Genomic DNA, 23,196 nt, shown 5'->3' with positions numbered 1-23,196 from the left:
GAGAGAAAGGTGGAGGAGTGTGCACGCTACGCTACGGGTGTGTCAGTATTTTCTGAGTCCAATCAGCAAGACGCCACTCGTTTTTATTCTATTAAAAACTGCCTACAGTGTGTGTATGTGTGTGTGTGTGTGTGTGTGTGGGGCAGTAAATATGTACATGTAAGCATTATGCACGTGTGTGTGTGTAGTGTGTGTAATGCCATATCAACGTAGCACTAAGCACTGTGGTCACGCAAGCCTGAGCAGCCTTTGGGAAGTAGGTCAATGAGAGAGAGAGAGAGAGAGAGAGAGAGAGAGAGAGAGACGGGGAGGGAAAGAGGGGAGAGCGCGAGAGAGAGCGAGAGAGAGAGAGAGAGAGAGAGAGAGGGGAGGGGCGGAGGGAGAGAGAGAGAGAGGGAGGGAGGGAGGGAGAGAGACTAAGAGAAAGAGAGAGAGAGAGAGAGAGAGAATCATGGTGGGATATAAAGTGGAAGAAGAAGAAGAAATAGAAACGCACGCAAAGGCAGGAAGGAGTAAGTGACAGTGGAAAGTTACCAGTTAAGAGACAAGTAGGATGTACTGGGAACATGTACACACATGCTATATATGGCATGAATGCTAAAGTGTGTGTGTGTGTGTGTAGTAAATATGTGTGCGCCAGTGCGTGTTTGTGCATCCCAAAGGACAATCATGGCCTCACCCACCTCTCCCACCCGATCTGCTACATGCAGGTAGAAGCCTGCATGTAGCAGATCGGGTCTGCTACATGCAGGCTTGTCTCACACACACACACACACACACACACACACCTCTAAACTTTCCATCACTAAGCCCCGCAGAGCCAACTCCACCCTAATGTGTTTATCATTATGAATTATCAGTGAAACTACATCACCTTATCAGGAGAACATATCACAATATCAGGATTATTACATTGCGGACTCCTACAGAGAGGCAATTTATTAAGTTCTCATGAGTTATTACATTAGTCCGCGGTTACTAAGTTACCGCCGGGCTTGTAATTGATCATCTTTTTTATTTCGTAGGGCTGCAGATGGGATCGGGGTCGGCGGTTCCAGCTGTGATCGAGTGTAACGGCTATCTGAGCCTACATGGAGATGTTATGCTAATTATGAGTGAACCAGAGGTCACGCACGGGTCAAATGTGTGTGCGATGTGACAGTGCAATGTGATCTGCGCCAAAGAACCTATTTATAACACACACACTCCCCGCTGTAGCACACACACACACATTAATGCACCTTTTATCGGAGGAAGCAACAACATCTAAAAATAACAACAAATGGTTTTAAAAGTGGAGTAATGGAAGAGGAGAGATGCTTAATGTGTGTAAGTGTGTTTAAGTGTGTGTGTGTGTGTGTGTGTTACTGCATTGAACCATATCAAATAACATTGTACTGAATGTGATAGGCTGTGTTTCTAGATAACTGCAGCTAGCTAGAGTGTTTGTGTGTTTGTGTGTTTGTGTATGAAAAGGTGCACGCTCGCACCAGTCTGTGCTTGCCTTCCCCTGGCACCTGGTTGCCACGGCTATATGCCATGCTGGCATCTGCGTGTGTGTGTGTGTGTGTGTGTGTGTGCGCGCGTGTGTCCTCTTGTCCTCATGCTCCCTTCAACCATGGAAATTTCCTTTAACCTTTTCTCTCATTTACACCAGTTGCCCTTGAGAGCCCATACACGCATGATCCAACACACACACACACACACACACACACACACACACACACACACACACACACACACACACACACACACACACACACACACACACACACACACACACACACACACACACACACAGAGACAGGAGGGTGCAGTAGTCAAGGCTACAGTAGAGATAAAACAACCGTTACTGTGTTGAGACTACAAACAATTTCAAGTGTCAAACTCCTAGAACTAACGAAGCTGCTCAACAGTCACATTATGACTATTACTGCTATTACTACTACAGTATATATATATATATATATATATATATAGCAGTATGACAGCCTCTACTACCACCAGCACCATTACTAGTGGTAGTACTACTATTGCTACAGTAACTGCCACTACAACGACTGTTACTTCTACTACTGGTTTAAAACTACTACTAATAGTAGTACAGTGCTGATACTACTACCACTACTACAGATACAACTGCTGCTTCTGCCATCGCTACGACAACAACTGACACTACTGCTATTATTACTTCTACTACTATGATGACTGCTTGTATTACCTCTGCAACTATTAGTATGAGATTATATACACTATTTCTAATAATAAAGTACCAGCGGTGCAACTAATACAGGTTCCATGATGACTGCAGCTGCTACCACTGCTGCATCATTGGTGACATTTTAGTAACTATCACTACTGACGCTACTACAACCACTATGAATACTTCTATGGTTGAACGGCTACTACTGCTGCCTCGTTACTCTTCCTTCAATCCCGGCAGACCAACAGTTTGGAAACTTCACAGGATGACATAACCCCACCGATTCACGGTGTAATCCCTACCCTTGTGAAGAATGAGTCGTAATCACATACAATAATCCTGTCGGACTAGTGGATTATCAGGAGGGAAAAGACACACTGGTGTATAGATTTTTTGGTTGGCACACGACCACTTATCGCCCACCTGCGACGCCGTCCTTTCACCCGTCACGGGAGACTTAACAACCGTTCACCTCATGCGACAACTCCAACGTCTGTCCTTTACGCTCGGCCTCGGGTGACTCCAACAACTCTTGACAACTGTCGTCACAACAGCCAGTAGCACAAACAAACCGAGCTGTATCGATGACCTTGATAACCCAACAGAGGTTAAATACCACCAGTCAATTAGAACTTAAGAAGCTTGGACGAGAGGCGACACATTTTCAAGTATCTTCAACTGAGTCCAGTTGTCCTGGATTCAACCCTACTTGGATAACCATGACCTGGATGACTGCGTGTGTGTGTGTCACATCTTCAGTCCAGCAGGCTATAGTGTTGGTGTCAGAGGAGTGATGATGTGTTTGTGCAGTTTGGGTGCTTGCCCATCCACGGTCCAGGCATCTTTACAACCCGATCTGTCTGTCAGCTAAATTGGGGCAAACCCCAGCCAAAATACTGGCCCGACGTCAAGGATAGAGAAAGAGAGACACAGAGAGAGAGAGAGAGAGAGAGGCTATGACGGAGCCCGAACCAATATCAGAGCACCGTTTACACCTCCGGGCCCCTCGCACAACTCTCATTTATCTTTCATGTTTTATTACACTGCTTCACAAAGTTTCAACAGCAGAAAGTGTCAAAGTCTGACTTTTAAGCAGAAGCCAGCCCTACCTTTTACAGCGGTAAACAACACCGCCACGTTATCGCCGAAGCTGTCAGATAACTTAACAGAGAATTCAATATCTTTACAATTATAACCATAAACCTCATAAAAGCCACACTTCTGCAGAATTAGTAATCGCCTGATAAAGATGCAGTTATGAAACGTCTGCGAAAGGCCGACGGACGTCAGGAATCACACTTAAAAGGATTAAATTATATTAAAAAGTATAGCTGTTTAATTCCCTTTTAAAAAAAGCAGGGACCGCTGCTGTTATATGTCCTGCAACGCTCCGCATTTCCCGACGTCAAATCCCACCCGCTTCCATTATCTCTTAAACGCCACTTCTAGTACAGATGCGGCACGACGGCGAACATCCGGCTCTTTGTGACGTGTCGCAACGGTAACAGCATCCCTTCTCGTCTCATCCGCCTCTAATCTCATCAGATTTTTAGAAAGACAGAGAGACACAGCCCTCGGTACACCTCTTTCCGCTTTAAAAATAAGACATTTCCCCGGTGGCTGCCCTCATGATAAATCAGGTAACGACGGAGGAAGAGAGCTTTAAAGAAATAGGGCAGGCAGCTAGCTCGGCGACCGCTGGGCCTTCCACACGCTTCCCTACAAAAGCACCGAGCTGCTGGGTGAGATTGGATTCCCTCTCCTTCAACCCCTTTCCTATCTCCCCCCCCCCCCCCCCCCCCCCCCCCCCAGGTGTTGTACAAAACAGTGGTGTGTGTGTGTGTGTGTGTGTGTGTAAATGTGAGGGGAGTGACAAACAGCCTCACACTCGTGTTGACACTATCAATATAGCAACAGGGTCCCTGTGATGAATACAAATTTGCCAGCAAAGGTTAGGTAAGGACACATGTGCACAAACACAGACACACACACACATCATGTGTGCCGGGATGAAACAAGGAAAATGACGGAAGACGTGAGGAGGAATTCAGATTAGAGATACATGCATGAATCATTTATCTAGAGGAGCACGTGAAATATACACTGTACGCACACTCGTTTATTCTTCTGTGCAGGTACAGAGAAGAATCACAACACAAGGCCACTTTATCGACCCTCTGGAGCAAAAACTCAAGATAATACATCAAGTCAATATGTTGATTTTTAAAGCAAAGACAACCTGGATAGTGATATTTACCCATGTTGAGGTAAAAAGAAGGGCCGCAAAGCGCTGACCGATTAACACAGTCAAGGGCCTCCGGTGCAATAATTTGCTTTTGGGCCTCAATTGGTTCCCATAATCCCTCTTCTGTGCTTTGTTTATGCATCTTGTTGCTTCCGATATCTCTTAAAGTACAGACAACCAGAAGTCAACAAGTGTGAGTCAGTTCGTTTGTGGTAATTTGATTAATCACAGGTTTATTTAGGAGACGCTCCCCCCTTGAGCTCAATATAAACTAAACTAATAAAGGTGTCAAGATTTTGACACAAGACAAGGCCACAGGAAAAGGTAATAAGGTACGTTTACTCTGTCAGTGGTGGTACAGCCATGAATGTATTCATATTCAATCAAATTAGAGCTGCTACTAAGAATCTGTATCAATTGATATGATGAATATTATTATGAGGCCCTAGGTGAGGTCTTCATGTCCAACCAACATCACAAAAACCAAAGATTTTCAATTTATAATCTTATAAAATAAAGAAAAGCAACAAATCCTCGTATTGGAGATGTTGGAACCAGAGAATGTTTGGCTTGATAAAAGACTTGAGTGATAAATCAATTATGAAAAGTAGTCGCTGATTAATTGCCTGTTGATCAACTGATTGTTTCAGCGTTAAGTCTAATTACCAAAAAGCAGCTGAACTTTTAGGAGCCCTGGAGGTCTGAGGTCTCGGGGCAGGAGCTAATAATCCATCTTTACTGCAGAAAGGTATTATGGGTAAGTTCTAGCCCAATAGCAGCAAGCACGGCCGTTTTAACCGACTGACATGAGCAAGATGTTGAATCCGCAAAAGGTTAAAAAGGTATTTAAATGATGATTTAACAATAAAAAACAAAAAATATGAATCCTGAGTGGTCTGCCGAGTGTCCGAGTGCGGCGTAAAGATAAGAACCCATAAAAAAAAAAAAGAAGAAGGAAAGAGGGAGCAGAATATGATGAGAGATGGTAACAGTGAATCACAGCCCTGACTGTAAAGTATATAATCTGTATTAAAACTATAGCCTGAAGAGAGAGAGAGAGAGAGAGAGAGAGAGAGAGAGAGAGAGAGAGAGAGAGAGAGAGAGAGATGACATGGGGGGAAGAAATTTACATCTTCACATCCCACTCTGGGTTGAGTCACGGCAAAAAAAAAAAAAACGGCAACAACCTGGAACACGGCGACCAACCGAATAGATTTTCATATAAATTGAGACGGCAAAAGGCAGATGATGAATACCTAATAAGACTCTCTTGCTCGCTGGTGTCTCTTTTTTTCACCTCCTCTTCCTTCTTCCTACAATAATCGGTATCTCTCTGCTTCTTACACGCGATGAAGCCGTTGTGCGTGTTGGACACTTTGCACGGTTCAGTGCTGCTCCACCTCAGGGGGGGGGGAGAATAACTGTTTGGAAAAATCCTACAGTGTGCATGCAAGACAGATGCAAACTGGATTTAGAGATCTGCAGCCTCACCCTGTCTATAAAGACCTGTCCTGTCCATCTCCCAATCTGAGAGTAGTTTCCTCTGCCGCCATCGTGACCTTAGACCCTTCCTGCTCCCTTGTGCTAGAGCCATTTATGCATTTATTCCACTCTGGAGGCTTAATGCTTCAATACAACTAAAACTACAGCATTTTAGGTTCAAAATCACTCAAAATTAGGACGTTCTGTGATGGAAACCTGGCAACAGAATAGCACAATCCAATCTTGGTAGGTTCAAACTGCTAAAGAGAGGCAGAAGCAAATCTCATGTGAAGCCTGATAGCGCCTCGCGGGTGGAAACCAATCTAATGAAGAAGGATTGTGTTTGGCCTTAAACCACATTGGCCAGTAAGCCTTTGCTAGCCCCAGTTATCCCGCGTTGGAAACCAGGCTAAAGGCCTTCATGTCTTCTGTAGGAGAGACCAAAGAAGAAGAAACATAATTAAAAAGAGATCATGTAAATGACAAATTATCACAACGGGAATCAACGGATGATTTGTAGCAATATTACTGTCCTACAACCGCTAGCGAGCGCTTAATGAACGTGGACGGTATCTTTAGTCACCATCTCTCCTGTGTGTAACTGTGAGCCGCACAGTTATTCATATTAGCATTTGCAATTTGGATTCATATCTCCGCGTGATCTCAATGAAATTGATTCTGCTATCTTTGCATACAGGAGATCTACTTCAGCCAATCAAGCGCTTCTAATTGACAATATCACTGTACACAAGCAGTGTGGATACAGTGTTAGTCAGTGGTCGTGTCTATAATGTGAATTCTTGGATATTAAATGCTCATCTGCAATTTTCTGTAACGGTCCCAGTAATATTTGTTGTTAAAGTGTATTAAAGTAGCATCACATGACATGGTTAACCTACGTTTGAGTAAAAAAAGGTTATAAATGCAGTTGCAAGAGAGATACTTTCATATCTCGGGATGTTTGATTTGAAAGAGAACTTATTTGAATTCTAATTATAACTATTCTAATGATCTGTTAACTCCCCCTTGCTCTTTCACCCTGCATCGAGTGTTTGTGTTGATGGTTATTCGAGGTGTTTTAACCGCGCCCTCACGCCTCTGAGCGCCTTTTTTTCCCCGCCTCTTTCTCGGTGGATGATCACGGAGGCTGCGGTGGAAATTGAAGTTTTGACGGCGTTTTGGTTGCAAATTCAGGAGGCTTATCTACGTCCTGGTTACTGCGGTTACAGTCAAATCGAGTGCACCTGCAGAGGGCCACCCAGCACTACCCCACACACACCGGGCCGGCCAACCAATGGTGTAACTTCATCACTCACTCACGAACTATCATGGTTATAGAACTGGTCAGTGGCCGGTCCATCCCAAAAACTCAAGTAAACATCTGTAGACATAAATGCATCCACGCTTGCTTTGCCATATAGCTTCAAGTTTACACAACTACATGCTCTTTCAGATGATGATAAAGCTGATAAAGCCACAAAAACTACCAGAAAAACCCTTTTCAACTGACCACACTAACATGCATGACAGCAGACTTAAACATCAACACCCCCAAAAAACATCAAACAGGCACAAAGAGATTCCAGAGGTGCTATTTTTATGAAAATGTTTTCCCTGAACATCATGAGTGATAATTGTAATGTCATATCTGATTCAGATAATCATAATTCTTATTTTAGAGTGTGTGTGTGTGTGTGTGTGTGTGTTGAGTGATGCCAAGCAGGCCTGACTGAGCAGCTGACGAATCACCACGCGATTAATTATTGAGAGACCCCTCACCTGCCTCTGCTAGCATGCTAGCTGGCAACATGTGACACACACAGAAACATGCGTGCACACATGTGCACTTTATGATCTTTGCTTACAGGCGCACATGGGAAGGGAGGGAGGGGGGAAGGGAGGGAGGGAGGGAGGGGGGGGGGGGGAGCAGCATCTGAGCCGGATGCCTGATGAATCCCAGAAGGATTTGGGAGGAAGCATCCATATTCCCAGCGCCCGTTCTGACGCATACACACATGAATGAGGATCAACCACACATAAACATACACATTTACAGTTAACCTAGACATACATGTGCACATAGAAATTCACTATAGTGAGCAAGCAGGCTGCCACAGTGTTGGGTTAGGAAACATGAGCCAGACTAAAGTCAATTTTAGCGGCGATCGCGGAGCAAAGCCGTATCCGTTTCATCGATTTAACACTTTGCCATTCAGAAAATGCAATGACAACTCGCTGTAAATCTAACACAGCCCATAGACCACGTGGAGGAGTGTATCTCCAAAATAATCCTCACTACTTCCCTATCTTCCTCGGTTTATGGTCAAGGGAACACTTTGTTCTATCTATTGACACAATGCCTTCACACTCTGACCTTTGACCTGCTCACTGCTGGCTACAGTATAGGTCATCTAAGATATTCTCACTGTGATTTACTCATCATAGCAGCATGAATATCCATGAAATATGATATAAAAAAATCTAATTGTGACCTAAAACTATGTGTGCATTTATAGACATGCAGCATATGTGTATCTGCATATAATGCTCATGAGCTTGAGTGTGTGTGTTTGTGTGTGTGTTTGTGCGTCCAGTAAAGAGACAGAAGGGACAGGTGAGTCACTGTAGGGTTGCAAGCTGAGCACATTGCACTGCAGCAGTGCACATCACGACTCAGACACACAGAGAGAGAGAGGGAGCGAGAGAGGGGTGGGGGGGTTGGAAGAAGGATAATGACACAGGACTGGGGACAAAACAGGGAATTAGAGACAAAAACCTTAAAAAGGAAACACATGGCAGTCACAGTACAAAAAAAATAAATCAGTGGACAGAGAGGAGGGCAGATAAGACGCAGGCGAAGAGAGTCTGTCTCTCTCTCTCTCTCTCTCTCTCTCTCTCTCTCTCATCGCCGGCACGACGTAAATCCCAGTCACTGCGAATAACACCTGTATCCATCACCCCCGGGTGGAACTTCAAAGCCTTGTTATTTATATACCTGTCTGTCTGCCTGCCTACCTGACTGTCTGGTCTGGATCCTTTACTCCTTGTTACTGTCTAATTTCAAATCGGATTTATTGGCTTACAGCGGGAACGTAAGATGAAGATCCTTACCTGTTTGCAAACTAAGTATAGATTCATTCCAACAGTCATTTATATGCCAAAGTGAGTAATTACACTTCTGATGGGAGTACAGTATGTGTTTGTTTTCCCTCCATAAACCAGCCTGGTTTCTACACAAGTTTAAAATAGTTATCCACCTATTCTCGCTGTGTTTTTTGTCTCCATCTTTGGCGATCATTACTCCGATGATCCCACAAATCACTTGTCAACCGAAAAGTATGTACAAAACTGTGACATCATGGCCTCTTTTGGAGTTTTTTCTAAATATATATATATGTGTTTCTTTATTCCTGCTCATCCCAACTCCCCAGACAGACATAAGCAGCCAGACAGCGAGTGATTTGCGACTAGAACAAGGCTAATTATACCACAGAGAGCAGAAAAACATTGATTTATTTAGATGTAAATTATGCTAAAATTACGACTTTAGCGGCAAAAGGTTACCTTGAATGATGGATGGCTGGGAAAATAAATGTAAATTGATAAAAATGTGTGTGTTTACCCCCGCTGAGCTGACAGGTATCAAGCTAAATGTGGTCAGTGAGGGACTTCCGGTCTGAAATAGGATAGGATCACCTTATAGAAAGGAGATGGCCGGCTGCTGCGTAGGAGTTCATGGTTAGAGGATAAAGTGCTGACTGACAGTATGAGCAGCAGCACGCTAATGGCTTTCAGCTTTATTAAGTTTTCCATTTGCAACGTGTAGGCTTTGTTTCAGAGATGCGGTTAATGTTTTAAATACTGTTGAAACACAAAACAAGAGTTGAGTTTTACCTCGATTAGTCCCAAGTTACATGTTGAGGAAACATGGAAGCCTTCAGTAATTGGTTGATATTTGGGACCAATTGGTTTTTCAAAAGTATTTCCAAAGTTTTTCAATTATTTCAACCTCCGACTCATAACTCCTCACTGTCCCAGGCTGGGACTGTTCTCTACTATGTGGTTTTTTTGGTCACACGCTTCCAATTAAGTGTTAATTGAAGCTACAGTTGAGAGTAAGTAAGAACAGGAAGCAACCTCTACATGTCACATGACACAGAGGCTTTAAATCCCAGAGTCCATCAGCCGTTTGGACTTTTTTTTTTTAGATGCTGGCTAATGTTTGACAGTAGAATAGTATAGTCCGGCGCCAGAGGAAAGTAATTGGCAGAACATTAAGTTTTTATGACTGTCATCATGACTCGACTAACGTTCGCCGGTCCAACCTACACAAACATCCACTACAAATTAATTTGAATACAATAACGGATCAACAATCACTCATGACTGCAGGGTTTGAGCCTCGGTGAGCTCGTGCATTAAAACAGCGTTGATGTTGATTTCTCCTGGTAGGGCTGCTCGTTTATGGCAAAAATCATAATCACTATTATTCTGGTTAATACTGAGATCACGATTATTTAATACGATTAATCATTGACTTTGTGTTGTGTGGAGAGTGATCAATCATCATGGTGAACGAGAGGTTTGACAGAAGTCATTGACTTTTATTATCCTGCGGTGTGTTTACATGCACCTGAGTAATCTGGTTACAGTCGGTTTTCACCAGAAAGCTGATTTCTTCACTGTGAACCAGAACTCTCCTTTCTGTAAATCAGAGTACGGGATTGGAGATCCACAGGTAGATTTGACTTCCTGGAGAACATCCATTTCTCCACCATGTAAACGCGTAACCAGACTTCTAATCAGCTTTTTTTTGCAAGTAAGCATTTTCACCATAACAGTCCGCAGATAGAGAAAGTACGGTGCCGAGCGGCTGGATGTTAAAGACCGATCATTACATGGAGAAAATAATAGCATCCAAAGTCTGACTGAAGATAACTCGGATGGACACGGAAACTTTTATGATCCCTGAGGGGGGAAAAGTAGGCCGACTATTTTTACCTCCCAGCTTGACCCTGTAGTCCTGAACACATCTTCAAAACTAAAAAAAAAAAAACAAAAAAGAAAGAAAAAGAAATCACATGTGATTTTAAACCACATGTACCGTTTTGATGTTTTGACCACATTGTATTTTGATCTCAGAGGTTAAAAGATTCCAGATTTTCTAACTGGAAACCAAAACGTGTGTTTTGCATTTTCATGTGACCATTTTTTTTTCTTTTTTTTTAACACGGTTGCTTGAACAGCAGAGGAAACTAACTAACAAGCTAATATTTTACCAGCGTGAGCTTGGTGTCTGGTTGTGTCCTGTTACAGCAGGATGTGGAGACTGACGTTAAGTCGACCTGATCTTCCAGAGTCAATCCCCCTGGATGGACCCGGACCAGCCGTCAACACCCGGTCAATGATTAGCACTGAAATAGGTCTGACTGCACTCTTTAACTACCTTTCAACACTTTGTACGGTTGTTTGGTTGGATACAGCAAAGTTTCATCTCTTTTATATTCACATTGAAGCTTCATAATGTTTCATGGAGGGATTTCAGGCGATGCAGCTCCTCGTCAGGAAGCATATTTCTTAACATATGATTTGACTGTTTTAAAAGAATGACAAACATATGGCTTTCTGCTGCCTGAGAAATTGATTGATCATTTCACCAACGATGCATCTGATTGGTTGTATGTTTCCATAGGAGCAGCTTGTGTAAGCTTATGCTTATGTTGACCTACATCACAGCAGTCTCACAATTAGATATATTAGGCAGATTGCAAGATTTACTGCACAAATACAAACCCTTTATGAGATTTGAATTTGATTTGAGTCGATTTGATTGGAAATCTGGTAGCATACTGGCTTCAACTTTCAAATTTTAAATGTTTTTCACTTAATTTGAGTAAATTACAAACTGCCTCCGACACACAGAAAGACAAAGAAGACAGAGATAGATGAACAGCGTGTATAAGCGAGAAACAGGAAGAGAGGCAGAAGGAGAGAAATTACAGTAAGCATGTACGCTGAATGTTAAAGGAGTGAGCGAGAGAGGACTGTATGACAGAGAGAGAGAGAGAGAGAGGAGGAAGGAGTCACATGTTAGGAGGAGGAGGAGGAGGAGGCGGAGGGAGGGAGGGAGTGACTGCCTGTCACTCGTCTACGTTACGGGTAACGCCTCCCTCTCTCCCTCCCTCCCTCCCTCCTCCACTACAACTCACATGACTGCAGCAGCCCTGTTCTGTAACTCCAGTCACGAGGATAGAGTAGTAATACAATAACCAGCCGGCAGGGGCGAGCGACATAGAGACACACTGGGAGAGAGAGGGAGAGAGAGAGAGAAAGCCACCAGCAAGCCCTAATAGCCCTGAGTAAATATTAACATATTAATGCTGCGTTTGTAAAGTAGATTATCTTATCGTTCTACACATGAAGAAAGGACTTGTATGGTGATACAATGTGCAATTACATTTTTTTTTTCCTTTTCTTTACGCCCAAGTTGCAATCTATCTTTCACCCTTCGTGTCACTCAAGGACTTTTGAGAATAACAAGCCTGAGAAAGAAAATACAGCCGGTGGAAATATGTGCATGTTACATTGATGATGTCTATTCTGTGTGAAATATTCACACCCCAGACTGTTGTTGTTGTTTTTGTTTTTTTTATTTCTGCACCATCCCATCAAACAAAAGTATACTAGATGTCTTTTGCATGATTTTATACACATTTCCAATTTGGTATCTTTGGAAGCTTTGACATCTCCACTAGAGTTGAAAAATTCTGTGTCTGAATGATGTATGTTTGCATGACATGAGTTTGTTATAATGGACATACTAATGGGCCACTGCTTGTTAAGAGCTCATAGCAAATTTTGTCAAAATGATTCTTTTGAGCGCTGATATATTCTAATGATATAAGGCTAATGGGAATATTAATTTCACAACATCTCTGGTGATCAACACTGAGAATCATTTGCATATTTTGCCATTTTACCATATTAGATTAATGAGATCACTGTAATGCCTCAATATAATATAATACAGACATATATCAAGTCTGTATAGACATACTAAAGTCTATACTGATAAAATAATGTATGATTCTGGCATTGTGTACATTTAATAGGCATGTATGTGGGTATATTATACTCGAGTGATGTCATAAGACATGATAGGATATTGGTGTATGTATGCTGCATGTACTGTATGTTCATGATCTACTATAATATATCATTTGAAGGCATCATTGAAGTGTTTTGGTGTTGGGGGGGGGGCAGGACACATCTGTCTGTGTGTGTGTTCTGTGGAAGCACATGTCACTGCTGCATGTTATAAATAGCCCGCAGTCTCTCTGAATCCCACCACACACTGAATTAACCTGCTTAAGCTGCCAATCAGCTGTGACAGCACACACACACCCCCCACCACCAACCCCCCCACCAATCCTCACCCCCCTCCTCTCCTTAACCCCACCAACACATCCTCCGTTGACCGTGCAATCACAGCAATAACAATCAACACGACGCAATCTTATGTCACACTGTGACGCAGTAAACACCGGGGGTCCTGTATCCTAATAACATACCGTGTTATGGGTTTACGTGCACGTGTGTGTTATTCGGATGCGCGAGCGTCCAGTCAGGTAGGAGATGCGGATGAGAACCGATATCCTCCGCTCTGTCCGGTGAGAATTAGATTTTTTCCACCAGACTCGGTGCGGAAATCACTCAATTTATTGTTTCCTTCCACGTAGGCAACAAGGCAAACATCATATCATACAGCTGAGGAGCTGCTGCTCATAAACACTTTCTCCTGGAAAAATCGGCACACATATGAAGCACAAAGCATCACTTAATTTCTACGAAATTTCAATTTCTATAATTGGCAAACAGCACTCGCTACCGCCCTCCGCGGGGTGTTTTGGTAGGAGATTATTGTGGGATTAACAGGAGAACCTGTTATAAAAGTTTACATATTATTTTAATTACAGCTGCTTTGATCGTTGATTGTACGCCGAATTCAATTGGAGATGTTATAAATTAAATTAAAATAGTAAAATGTTTCAAGTGTTAGGCGTGATTCCCAATAAGAGAGGAATCCCTGAATTGCAGATATTTCTAAGCGCAGTTTGGTGTCTCGACGCTTCCTAACAGTGTGAACTAGTGAATCGTTTTGTAACCGTTACCAAACGATTACGCAAACGCATTATGAAAACGTAACATCGCCACGAAACTTTCCCTGATGACCGAAACCCACTGTCTGTTGTCTGTCTCACCACTTTGCGGAACATCGTCTGATAAATTGACCGCTGTGGGTAAATTACAGGTAGGCCTATCATCGGAGGGGGAGTTGCACAACTTCGAAGCAGCGCACCGAGCAGCCTGCAGATCCAGAGATCCAGAGATCCCCCGGTTAAGCTCACGGTGCTGTGGCAAGCAGCTTATAATGGAGTGGATAAATAAAATTACACAGCACTGATGTACTGCCGTGCTTCCACAAAACAGACGCTTTATTAAAACATCTGCAACACGCTGTGTGCAGAAATACAAAAACAACAATATCCAACCAGCCGAGTAAAAAGCATCAACAAAAAGACACTCAAGTATGTCTTTTCTCTGAACAAAATTTGAAGCCAATCAGTCCTGCAGCCAGAGGATTAATATCATAATGTCATAATATCATAATAGTCCTCAGGCTAAGTCCATGCGTTCGGGGGCGCACCACGTGTCCAAGTCTCCGGCACTGAAATTAAAACTTCCCTGAAGAATGCGTCAAAAGTTTCCAAAGCGCCCCTCTGCATACCAAATAATCCTCCCCAAGCTGCAACACACCGGCAGGTCTCCGCTTCATGAACCAACACAAAATCATTTATTCGTTTTAATCCGTTAAATTCCCTTTTTTTTCCCATGGTCGATGACATTTCCTCCACAAAAACACGTGAAAGCCAGGCGTCAAGACATAGTAGGCATTCACACACACACACACACACAAGCACACAGACCGAGACGCCGGGTCGCAGTGTGCCGGGGAGATGCTGCTGACAAGCCGGGAGAAAGGCTCGCATCAACCGGGCATAGCATGCGCCACGGCCGGCGACGTGCAAAGATGCACCCCGGCCTGGAAAGCCCAAAGTCCCGTGTATCCAAAGAGGCCGGGATCTTACCTGGCTGCCGGAGTTTTCTGTCAGGTAATTGAAGACAAAGGACGAGAGTTCCTCATCTAATAGTGGAGCGCAGTCCGCCATCTTCTAGTGAATGAGGAGCCGTGGAGTCAGAGAGCGGAGTATAGGAGGAGGAGGAGGAGCAGTGGGGTAAAGTCGCCTGCAGAGGGCGCATCTGTTTACACACAAAAACACACCAAGATATTAAAGACATGCAGTTCTCTAAAGTGGGGTCTGGGGACCTCCAGGGGTCAATGCAGTTGCTTAAGGGGGTCCTACAATAAAAACAGGATTCATTTTTATTTAATTTACCGGAAATTATTACTAATAGAGAATTTTATAATGCAAAAAAAATAATTGTAGTTGTTAATTTTAATGTCAAATACATAAATATTTAGAATTAACAGGTAAAAAAAGATTTCTAATCTCATATCCAAGGATTCGTGCTGTATGATGTGTTTATGATGATATATTATTCTGTTCTTTGGCCACATTTTACTGTTTGAATTAAGAGACATTTAAGAATGTAAACCATAGTGCAGCTATTGATTATAATAGCCTCCAGCTCATACCACTGTTACTGTTTACGTATGTCTCCCTCCATTTGTCCTGGAAGAACAACTCTCATTTCTTGTTCTGTCCCACAAAGCAATTTGTAGTCTGAAAGGTTGTGATTTTCCCCGACGGTATGTACCCAGATAGCAAAAATGATATGGCCCAGATCCGGCCCAGAGCCTCCATAAGTTGTGGGCCAGATCTGTAAAACGGACCCGGGCCGGTGTCCTTTGGCACAACGGGCCAATAACGGCGCGGATCCGTTTTTTCACTTCTGGGCCGGCACCGGGCCAGCTCCAGAACGGATGAGATTATTTTGTAGTCATTTGTGCGAAGGTGGGCCAGATCCGGTTCAGTTCTGTACTGGATCCGGCCCAGAGCTTCCATAAGTTGTGGGCCAGATCTGTAAAATGGACCCGGGCCGGCGTCCTTTCTTATCTGGGCCGGCACTCGGCCAGCTCCAGATCGGATCACTTTCTAGCCATTTTGTTCAAATATTTGCTGTATCTGAATTAGTTCTGGGCTAACCTTTATCTTTTCCATAACTAAAATCAAACTAAAAAAAGTATCTCTGGATATAAATTTCTAGAACTATGGTTGCATCATCATAACTGGTTGTTTAAAAAAAACAAACAAAAAAAAAAAAAAACAGAAATCATAAGTTATGACAGGAGATGCTGCTTTGTTGGTCGCTCACTGTACACTCATCAGTCAAAATCTGTAATGAAGTGTACTCTACTTATGGTGGATTAACTCCAGAAAAAAGTGAATGAAACGTGACATTACATCACTTGGGTTTACCTGTGCATGTTGAGTGTAAACTGAGTAAATATAAAATAGTGTAATTATGTCATATGACAATAGCATATGGCATATGAAGAAGAGACGAAGTCCTTTTAAACCCGTAATTTAGAGTGTAACAGAAGCATAACTAATGTAATTGTCAGGGACCAAGCAGTAAGGCTCAAGAACACCAGGTGTGTAGCATAAAACATTGTTATTTATTTACAAATTAATTTAATCTTAAAATTCAAATTCAAAATACAAAGATCACTAGAGAAAAGTAAAACAGCATAATGAACAATTAACAGGAATAAACAATTAACTAACAACCTTAACCTTAATAGCAACAATACCAACATTATTCACAACCAAACTGTGACCTCTACCCCCCCCCCCCCCCCCAAAAACAAACAAAAAAAAAAACAACAAAACTTCAAATAATTAAGTTTGACCTCTCCCACTGCCTGCTGTCACTTCCACATCCTCGTGCCACTTCTTTTGCTGGATCCATGAAAAACAAAAAGTTAGAACATAATTTAAAGCAAGCAAGAAATGACAGAATGTTAACTAAAATGTGTGCATACAAATTAGCAAACTGTCAAAAAATAAAGTGTGTGCTGTAGGAAAAACAAAAGGCTATGTGTACTGTCACTACTTAAAATGTTTGTATGTTAACGGTGCTAAAAAGAAAACCGCACTCAGTATTGGTGTTTAGTGCGGCTGCCACAGTAATCAAGAATGCAAAATATATGTAAAATATACAGTACCTTTATGAAGTGAAACCTAATTTTAACTAAAAAAATTTTTCTAAAGTTTAACCTGAATCTGAAATAGAGACCGGTTGTGCTGTCAAATGGTGCCGTTTCAAACTAATGTTAGCAGTTAGCCTTAAGGTTAGCCGTTAGCCTATATGCTACTGGCTATATGAGCTAACTTTAGATGAAATTTTTAACTTCTTTACTTACTGTAAAACTTTAACTAACTTATAGCCTGGATTTGAAAATTACTGTAATGATGGGGAAATCAAAGAAGGGAAAAAAAACTTACCCTACTGATCCGCGGCACTCTGGGGGAACCTGAATCTGAAATAGAGACCGGTTGTGCTGTCAAATGGTGCCGTTTCAAACTAATGTTAGCAGTTAGCCTTAAGGTTAGCCGTTAGCCTATATGCTACTGGCTATATGAGCTAACTTTAGATGAAATTTTTAACTTCTTTACTTACTGTAAAACTTTAACTAACTTATAGCCTGGATTTGAAAATTACTGTAATGATGGGGAAATCAAAGAAGGGAAAAAAAACTTACCCTACTGATCCGCGGCACTCTGGGGGAACCTGAATCAGAAATAGAGACCGGTTGTGCTGTCAAATGGTGCCGTTTCAAACTAATGTTAGCAGTTAGCCTTAAGGTTAGCCGTTAGCCTATATGCTACTGGCTATATGAGCAGCTAACGTAACGTTAACAGACAGTAAGATGCGGATGAAAAGCAAGTTGTGGGCGACATTGGTTGTAACATCACTAATAACAAACACAGAGTTGTTTATTCATTATTAATTCTAACTAACTTAGCTAGTTAAGTAAGCTAGCCCGGCTAAAAAGCTAGCCGTTGCCGATATAATATTATTAGCAAGCTTAAATGGGAAGTCAAAACCTTCTGAAATTATGTTAAGAGATATAAAACCACTTTAAATACTGTTTTGTCACAACATTGTTCGCCTTACCGTAATAAAAATTTTCCCAGCGCTTGAAGAAAAGCCGCCAACGGTCTCCTGCTTTTCCTTGGTCTGACAAAAGGAAAAAGAAAAAAAATCGCGCGCTCGTTTCCACGGATCTGGCCCGTAACTACTTTGACTCTGCTGACTGATTGCGAGTCTAACTGACACACCCACTCGTCAGTCTGTATGCGGTCCGTATCTGGCACGGGGATGTAAAACCGGTGAGACTGTAACACGGATCTGCCGGTTTGGAGGCGGACTACTGATTGTTCCACATTAATGCAATACTGTGTTAAATGTGATTAAACTCCATGTTTAGCTCCTAAAATCAAGAATTCAGCATTTTTGCTCCTTATTAAAGCCGGAAACAAGTAAGCTAACCCAAAACAAAGCAACCCCAGTCATTATCACACAAAACACACACGAAATCCAAAGGGCCCGATCACTCAGGACATTCGTTCAGGTTTGCTTGAAGACTCTATCTGCACTTTCTCTGCCTTTTATTTTAAGAAACCAGCACTGACAAAGTGTTTGCAGAATCCCGCTGCTGTTGCTGGGCAACTGCAAAACCAACTTCTGTCAGTCATGTAGCGAGGATAGTTGATGACATTAACTGATGCCATTGTAATTAAAACAAAAATCTCACCATCTAATTCAGTCATAACTGTGATGCTGTTTATTGGGTTTTTCTGTTGTTGGGGAAACAGTAACACCCACTTAACTAACTCATCCTGTTTTTTCATTTTAATGGCATGACGGCAAATCTCCCAGGACAGAGAGGAAAAAAGTGTAGACGTAGGGTGGGTGTTTTTCAGATTGTTGTTGAGTTGTAGCAGAAGCATGTTGCAAAATTTCAGGTGTTTTTTCCAAAATAAAAGACTCGGTGCTCACCTTTGCCTTGTGAAGGTCAGTAACTCGGAGTTGTGTTGTTGTTTGTGGCTGGAAAATAGAACAATGTCTCTGTTTTGACCAGCCAATCGATGCGAGGCTCAACCTGAAACAAAATACCTTATTTTCAGAATATTGTTTACATCAGTGATGATGGATGCGTTTTAGTTCTGCAGAGCCACAGAAATCAACTGTCCTGCTCTACTTCTACCTCATTCCTGTGTAGTTGTATCATGATTTGATGAAGGTATCAGATATTCTCCCTCCTCTGTGTTGACAGCTCTACATGCCTGAACCAAACTCAGAGCTGTTTGGCTTCATTTGTTGCCGCCTGTCTCAGACGTTTGTTTGATGAAAACATTTTAGCGGCAAATTACTTTTGCAAAAAGAGTTTGGGCTATAAAACTAAACCAATAACTGCGTCTTATCAATTTCATGTTAGTGACTCATACAGTTTGCAAGGAACACAACGGCATCTGGGATTGAATGCGTATCCCAGAGTTACAGTGAGCGAGCACAGAGCTCCGTGACGTCAGCATAACACATCCTCTAAAATATAAACCCGGTGTTTCATTCAGTGTGAAATTATTACATTATTCTTAAAAATGAACCCCCGGAATGCCATGTACAAAATATTACACAATGCATCAAATTATTACATGATGCAATCTAAACTTTTACTGTAAGACTTTATGACATTTTTATGGCAATATGTGCCGTTATTGCATTATGAGTTTCCACAATTGCAGCTATTCCCAAAAGCCACTGAGGGAACATCAAGCGTGAGGACACACACTAACAGCAGTGATTGTAATGTTATCACTGCATTGCAGCACAGGGGTTTACTGCTGTCTAAATGTGTGCGTGCATGCGTGTGTGCGTGTGCGTGCATGTGCGTGTGTGTGTGTATCAGTTTGCTTGTGTGTGTGTGTGTGTGTGTGTTGGTAATGAAAAGGTTAACTATCTGAGGCAGGTGATGGCCATAACAGAGCTCTGCGTGTCTTTCAATAGCCTGGCTGACAACACTGACCTTAATACAATGTGTGTGTGTGTGTGTGTGTGTGTGTGTGTGTGTGTGTGTGTGTGTGTGTGTGTGTGCGTGTGCTCTTGCACTTACTTCTCTCTTTGTGAGGACCAAAAGAAGAACACTCTCTGTGCTCTTCACGTCTTCCGTTCTTCCTCTATTTCAACTCGGGTCTCATTTTATTACAGTATACACAGAGCAGCTGAGGAATCTGGAATAGTAAAAGAAGTCCGACAGGTCAGGAAACAGGAGTTGTCAGTTGATCCGACAGGTTTTAAACAAAGCCCCCAGGTTAGCCAAATTTGTTTGGAAGCGAAAGCAAAGGTGAACGGTGAAATCGTTACCCAAACTGTCTACTGGAAACACTCGCCGCAGTTTACAGGCTGACTTCTGTTTTTACTTTGACTTTTACTATATTTACTGTATTTCTGTGCACTGTTCCTGCGTAATGAGGGTTTATTACAAACATATTGTGCGCGCTCACTTTCATTTGCCTTCCAAATAAAGTGGTTTTGATAATCTGGATAAACTGTTGGCTTGTTTTCAACCCGTATGTTTGTCTGACCACTTGTGTTTCCTATCCACTGTTAGACCAGAGTTGTCAGAAAACAGAAATTATCCTTTAAAGGCGGGGTAAAGGTCGGGGTCAGGCATGCAGTTGTGATGGTTACAGTTAGGGTAAGGGAATAGAAAATGCTTTTTGTCACTGAAGGTCCTCACAAGTATAGAAGTACAAGAGAAGGACAGAAATACTCATAATGTGTGTGTGTTTTTATGTGTTCAAAACAAGTTCAAGTTCAAGTATGTTGTTGTCCCAATTCTACATAGTGAAGGTATACAGTAAGATGAAATTTCATTTCTCTCAAAAGACCTACAAATAGTCATTTGGATTGAGAATAGACACAACACATCAATGTATCAAGTTATAACAAAAAGACACATATCAATAGGAAAGGAATTATCAATAATGTATAAATGTAAAAGTGCAATATTACAAAGAAAGTGTATATAAAAGAACAAGAGAGAAAAAAGGAATTTTTGGGTTTTTATTAGATATTTCTGTGTCTGTGTCATTAGACTGCAGCAAACAGAGATGAAGACCCTCCCTTTCATCTTCATCCTGTTAATCAGATATTAAATATATTGAATATCAGGTCAACAGTCTCAATGTAAAAGCATCCATGCAGATTTCAAATTTGCATATACTCGTCACATTGTTTAATGCAATCAACAGATACATAAAATAACTGCTTGTTAAACCACAGATTCAGTCAAGCCTATTGAAGACCGGTGCATAAAATATCATAAACCACCACACCTTGATCTCCTCATCAAATATAAATGTGCAATACAGGAAAAAGTCCATCCTTTAAAAACTTTAATATTGCTGTAAAACAGCCATCGGATGTACCTGGCACTTCTGGCTCCATTAAGTTTTCTGGTCTTTTGGAGACAAATGTGACATCATCTTCAGGTAGCAGCTTAAATTGAGTTTAATGGCAGAAAATGTTTTGGGCGAAACTTTGCACCAACTATCAACGATCATATAGAGAGAAATGTAGGTGATTGTGGTTTTTTTCTCATTTCTATGCCGTGTAACCACAGCACATACTGTACATCCAACAAAAACTTCACCTCCAGACCTAACGGCACAAAAATCAAATGTATTACTCATCACTCATGTTGATTTCAAAACCGGCTGTCTCTTGTTTTTCTCAATCATTACACAACCTGCTATATCACTTTTCTAGCGTGCCTTCAAAACAGTTACATGAATAATCAGTGTTAATGTCCATTGACAAGTTATTTCTAGTCTAAGATGTGCTTTTGTGTGATGCTTACAGTAACAAATGAAGTGGAATGTACATTGTTTTTAAAATAATTTGACTAGAATGTGATATTTAGACAAGTTAATACCATGGCCGGATTAACCCATTGGGGCGATTAACCCTGGAGCAAAAATAAGTTTTGAATCACTACCCTCCCTCAGTTCTCTGGGCCTCGGGGCACTTGCCAAGTACAGTCAAGTATAGTGTACATAACAGGTTTAGATTGTGTTTTGCCCACAGTCCCAGAAACCAACTAGTGCTCATCTGCTAAAACACACATTTATTTATGAATATGCACCAAAAAAAAGAAAAGAAATATGCACAAGTGTAAGTGTAATACTAAAAGATAAAGGCAAACAACTACATTTGACACAAGGCCCATCAACAAGACAGCACCTCAAGATTTGGTCAAAATGCGAGGGCCACCTTGATAAGTCAGGAAAAATACTTTGGCTTTGGAACGACTTGTCCTCAAACAGTTATTTATTTGAAACCATGGGAAATGGCTCTTTTGTAGAGCTGCTAAAAGCTCATAGGCATCTAAAATCTGACAAGGACACACTGTTTTTGTGTCAGTAGTCACAAGCCAATAAGGTTGGGAAACTAAAGCTGTCAAATAAACACAATGGTGTAAAAAGAACAACATTTCCCTCTGAATTGTGGTGGAATAGTAGTATCAAGCATAAAATGGAAATACTCAAGTAAAGTACCTCAAAATTGTACCACAGTACATCATACTGTACTGTACAGTTTACTTACATACTTTAAGTAAATGTACTTACAGTAGTTACCTTCCACCACTGGGGGCCCCCAAAGGTTTTTGGGAGACCAAGGCAATTAGCTCTGGTCTCCCAAAAACCCGACCTCAGAAGAAGAATCCAACATTAATGCCAACAAACTAAGTTCCCAAGCAAGTTGGCATTCGAGTAATGTCCTCTCCTTATGTTACAGTACTACATTTTATATTAGGCCCCTAGCCAGCTCTCTGATCCAGAGAGACTACCAGAATAACCTTCAACTTCTAAATCATCACTATCAAGGAAAACCATAACCATCAGGGGGTCAGCGGTCAGAGGTGAGACAAGCTTATTGATAAGTGCAATAATATATTCCTAAGGAGGATTAAGGATCAGAGAGGAGAGCTGGGATGTGGAATCAAAGAGTATGGGAGGAAGGCAGAAAGAACGTTTTTCAAATTTTGTACGACAGCCAAACAGAGCAAGAGGAGGAGTTCACTTCTGTAGTGTAATCTCTAAACTAAGTTGTCCCCTTTTAAAAATACTAACTCCTTTGGGGAAACATCTGCCAGCCACAAACAACTCTCTCT

At 41.8% G+C, this 23,196-nt stretch overlaps 1 protein-coding gene across 8 annotated transcripts in view; it reads right to left on the bottom strand.

The window, feature by feature from the left end:
• Positions 1 to 23,196, bottom strand: part of ppargc1b (peroxisome proliferator-activated receptor gamma, coactivator 1 beta) — a 108,027-nt gene that overhangs the window by 82,597 nt on the left and 2,234 nt on the right. For 2 of the 8 annotated variants that reach the window (XM_042418143.1, XM_042418142.1), the window contains exons 2-4: positions 20,134 to 20,251; positions 19,020 to 19,122; positions 15,080 to 15,251 (exon numbers count right to left, since the gene is read on the bottom strand). In XM_042418143.1, coding sequence (XP_042274077.1) covers positions 15,080 to 15,160 — 81 coding nt within the window. In that variant the 5' untranslated portion in view covers positions 15,161 to 15,251; positions 19,020 to 19,122; positions 20,134 to 20,251. The other 6 variants (XM_042418137.1, XM_042418138.1, XM_042418140.1 and 3 more) reach the window with 6 other exon arrangements.

The sequence above is a fragment of the Thunnus maccoyii genome, chromosome 8 (genome assembly GCF_910596095.1).
Source record: "Thunnus maccoyii chromosome 8, fThuMac1.1, whole genome shotgun sequence".
Classification (NCBI taxonomy): Eukaryota; Metazoa; Chordata; class Actinopteri; order Scombriformes; family Scombridae; genus Thunnus; species Thunnus maccoyii.
The sequence above is the reverse complement of the archived record's forward strand: the minus strand, read 5'-3'. Positions and strand labels throughout refer to the sequence as shown.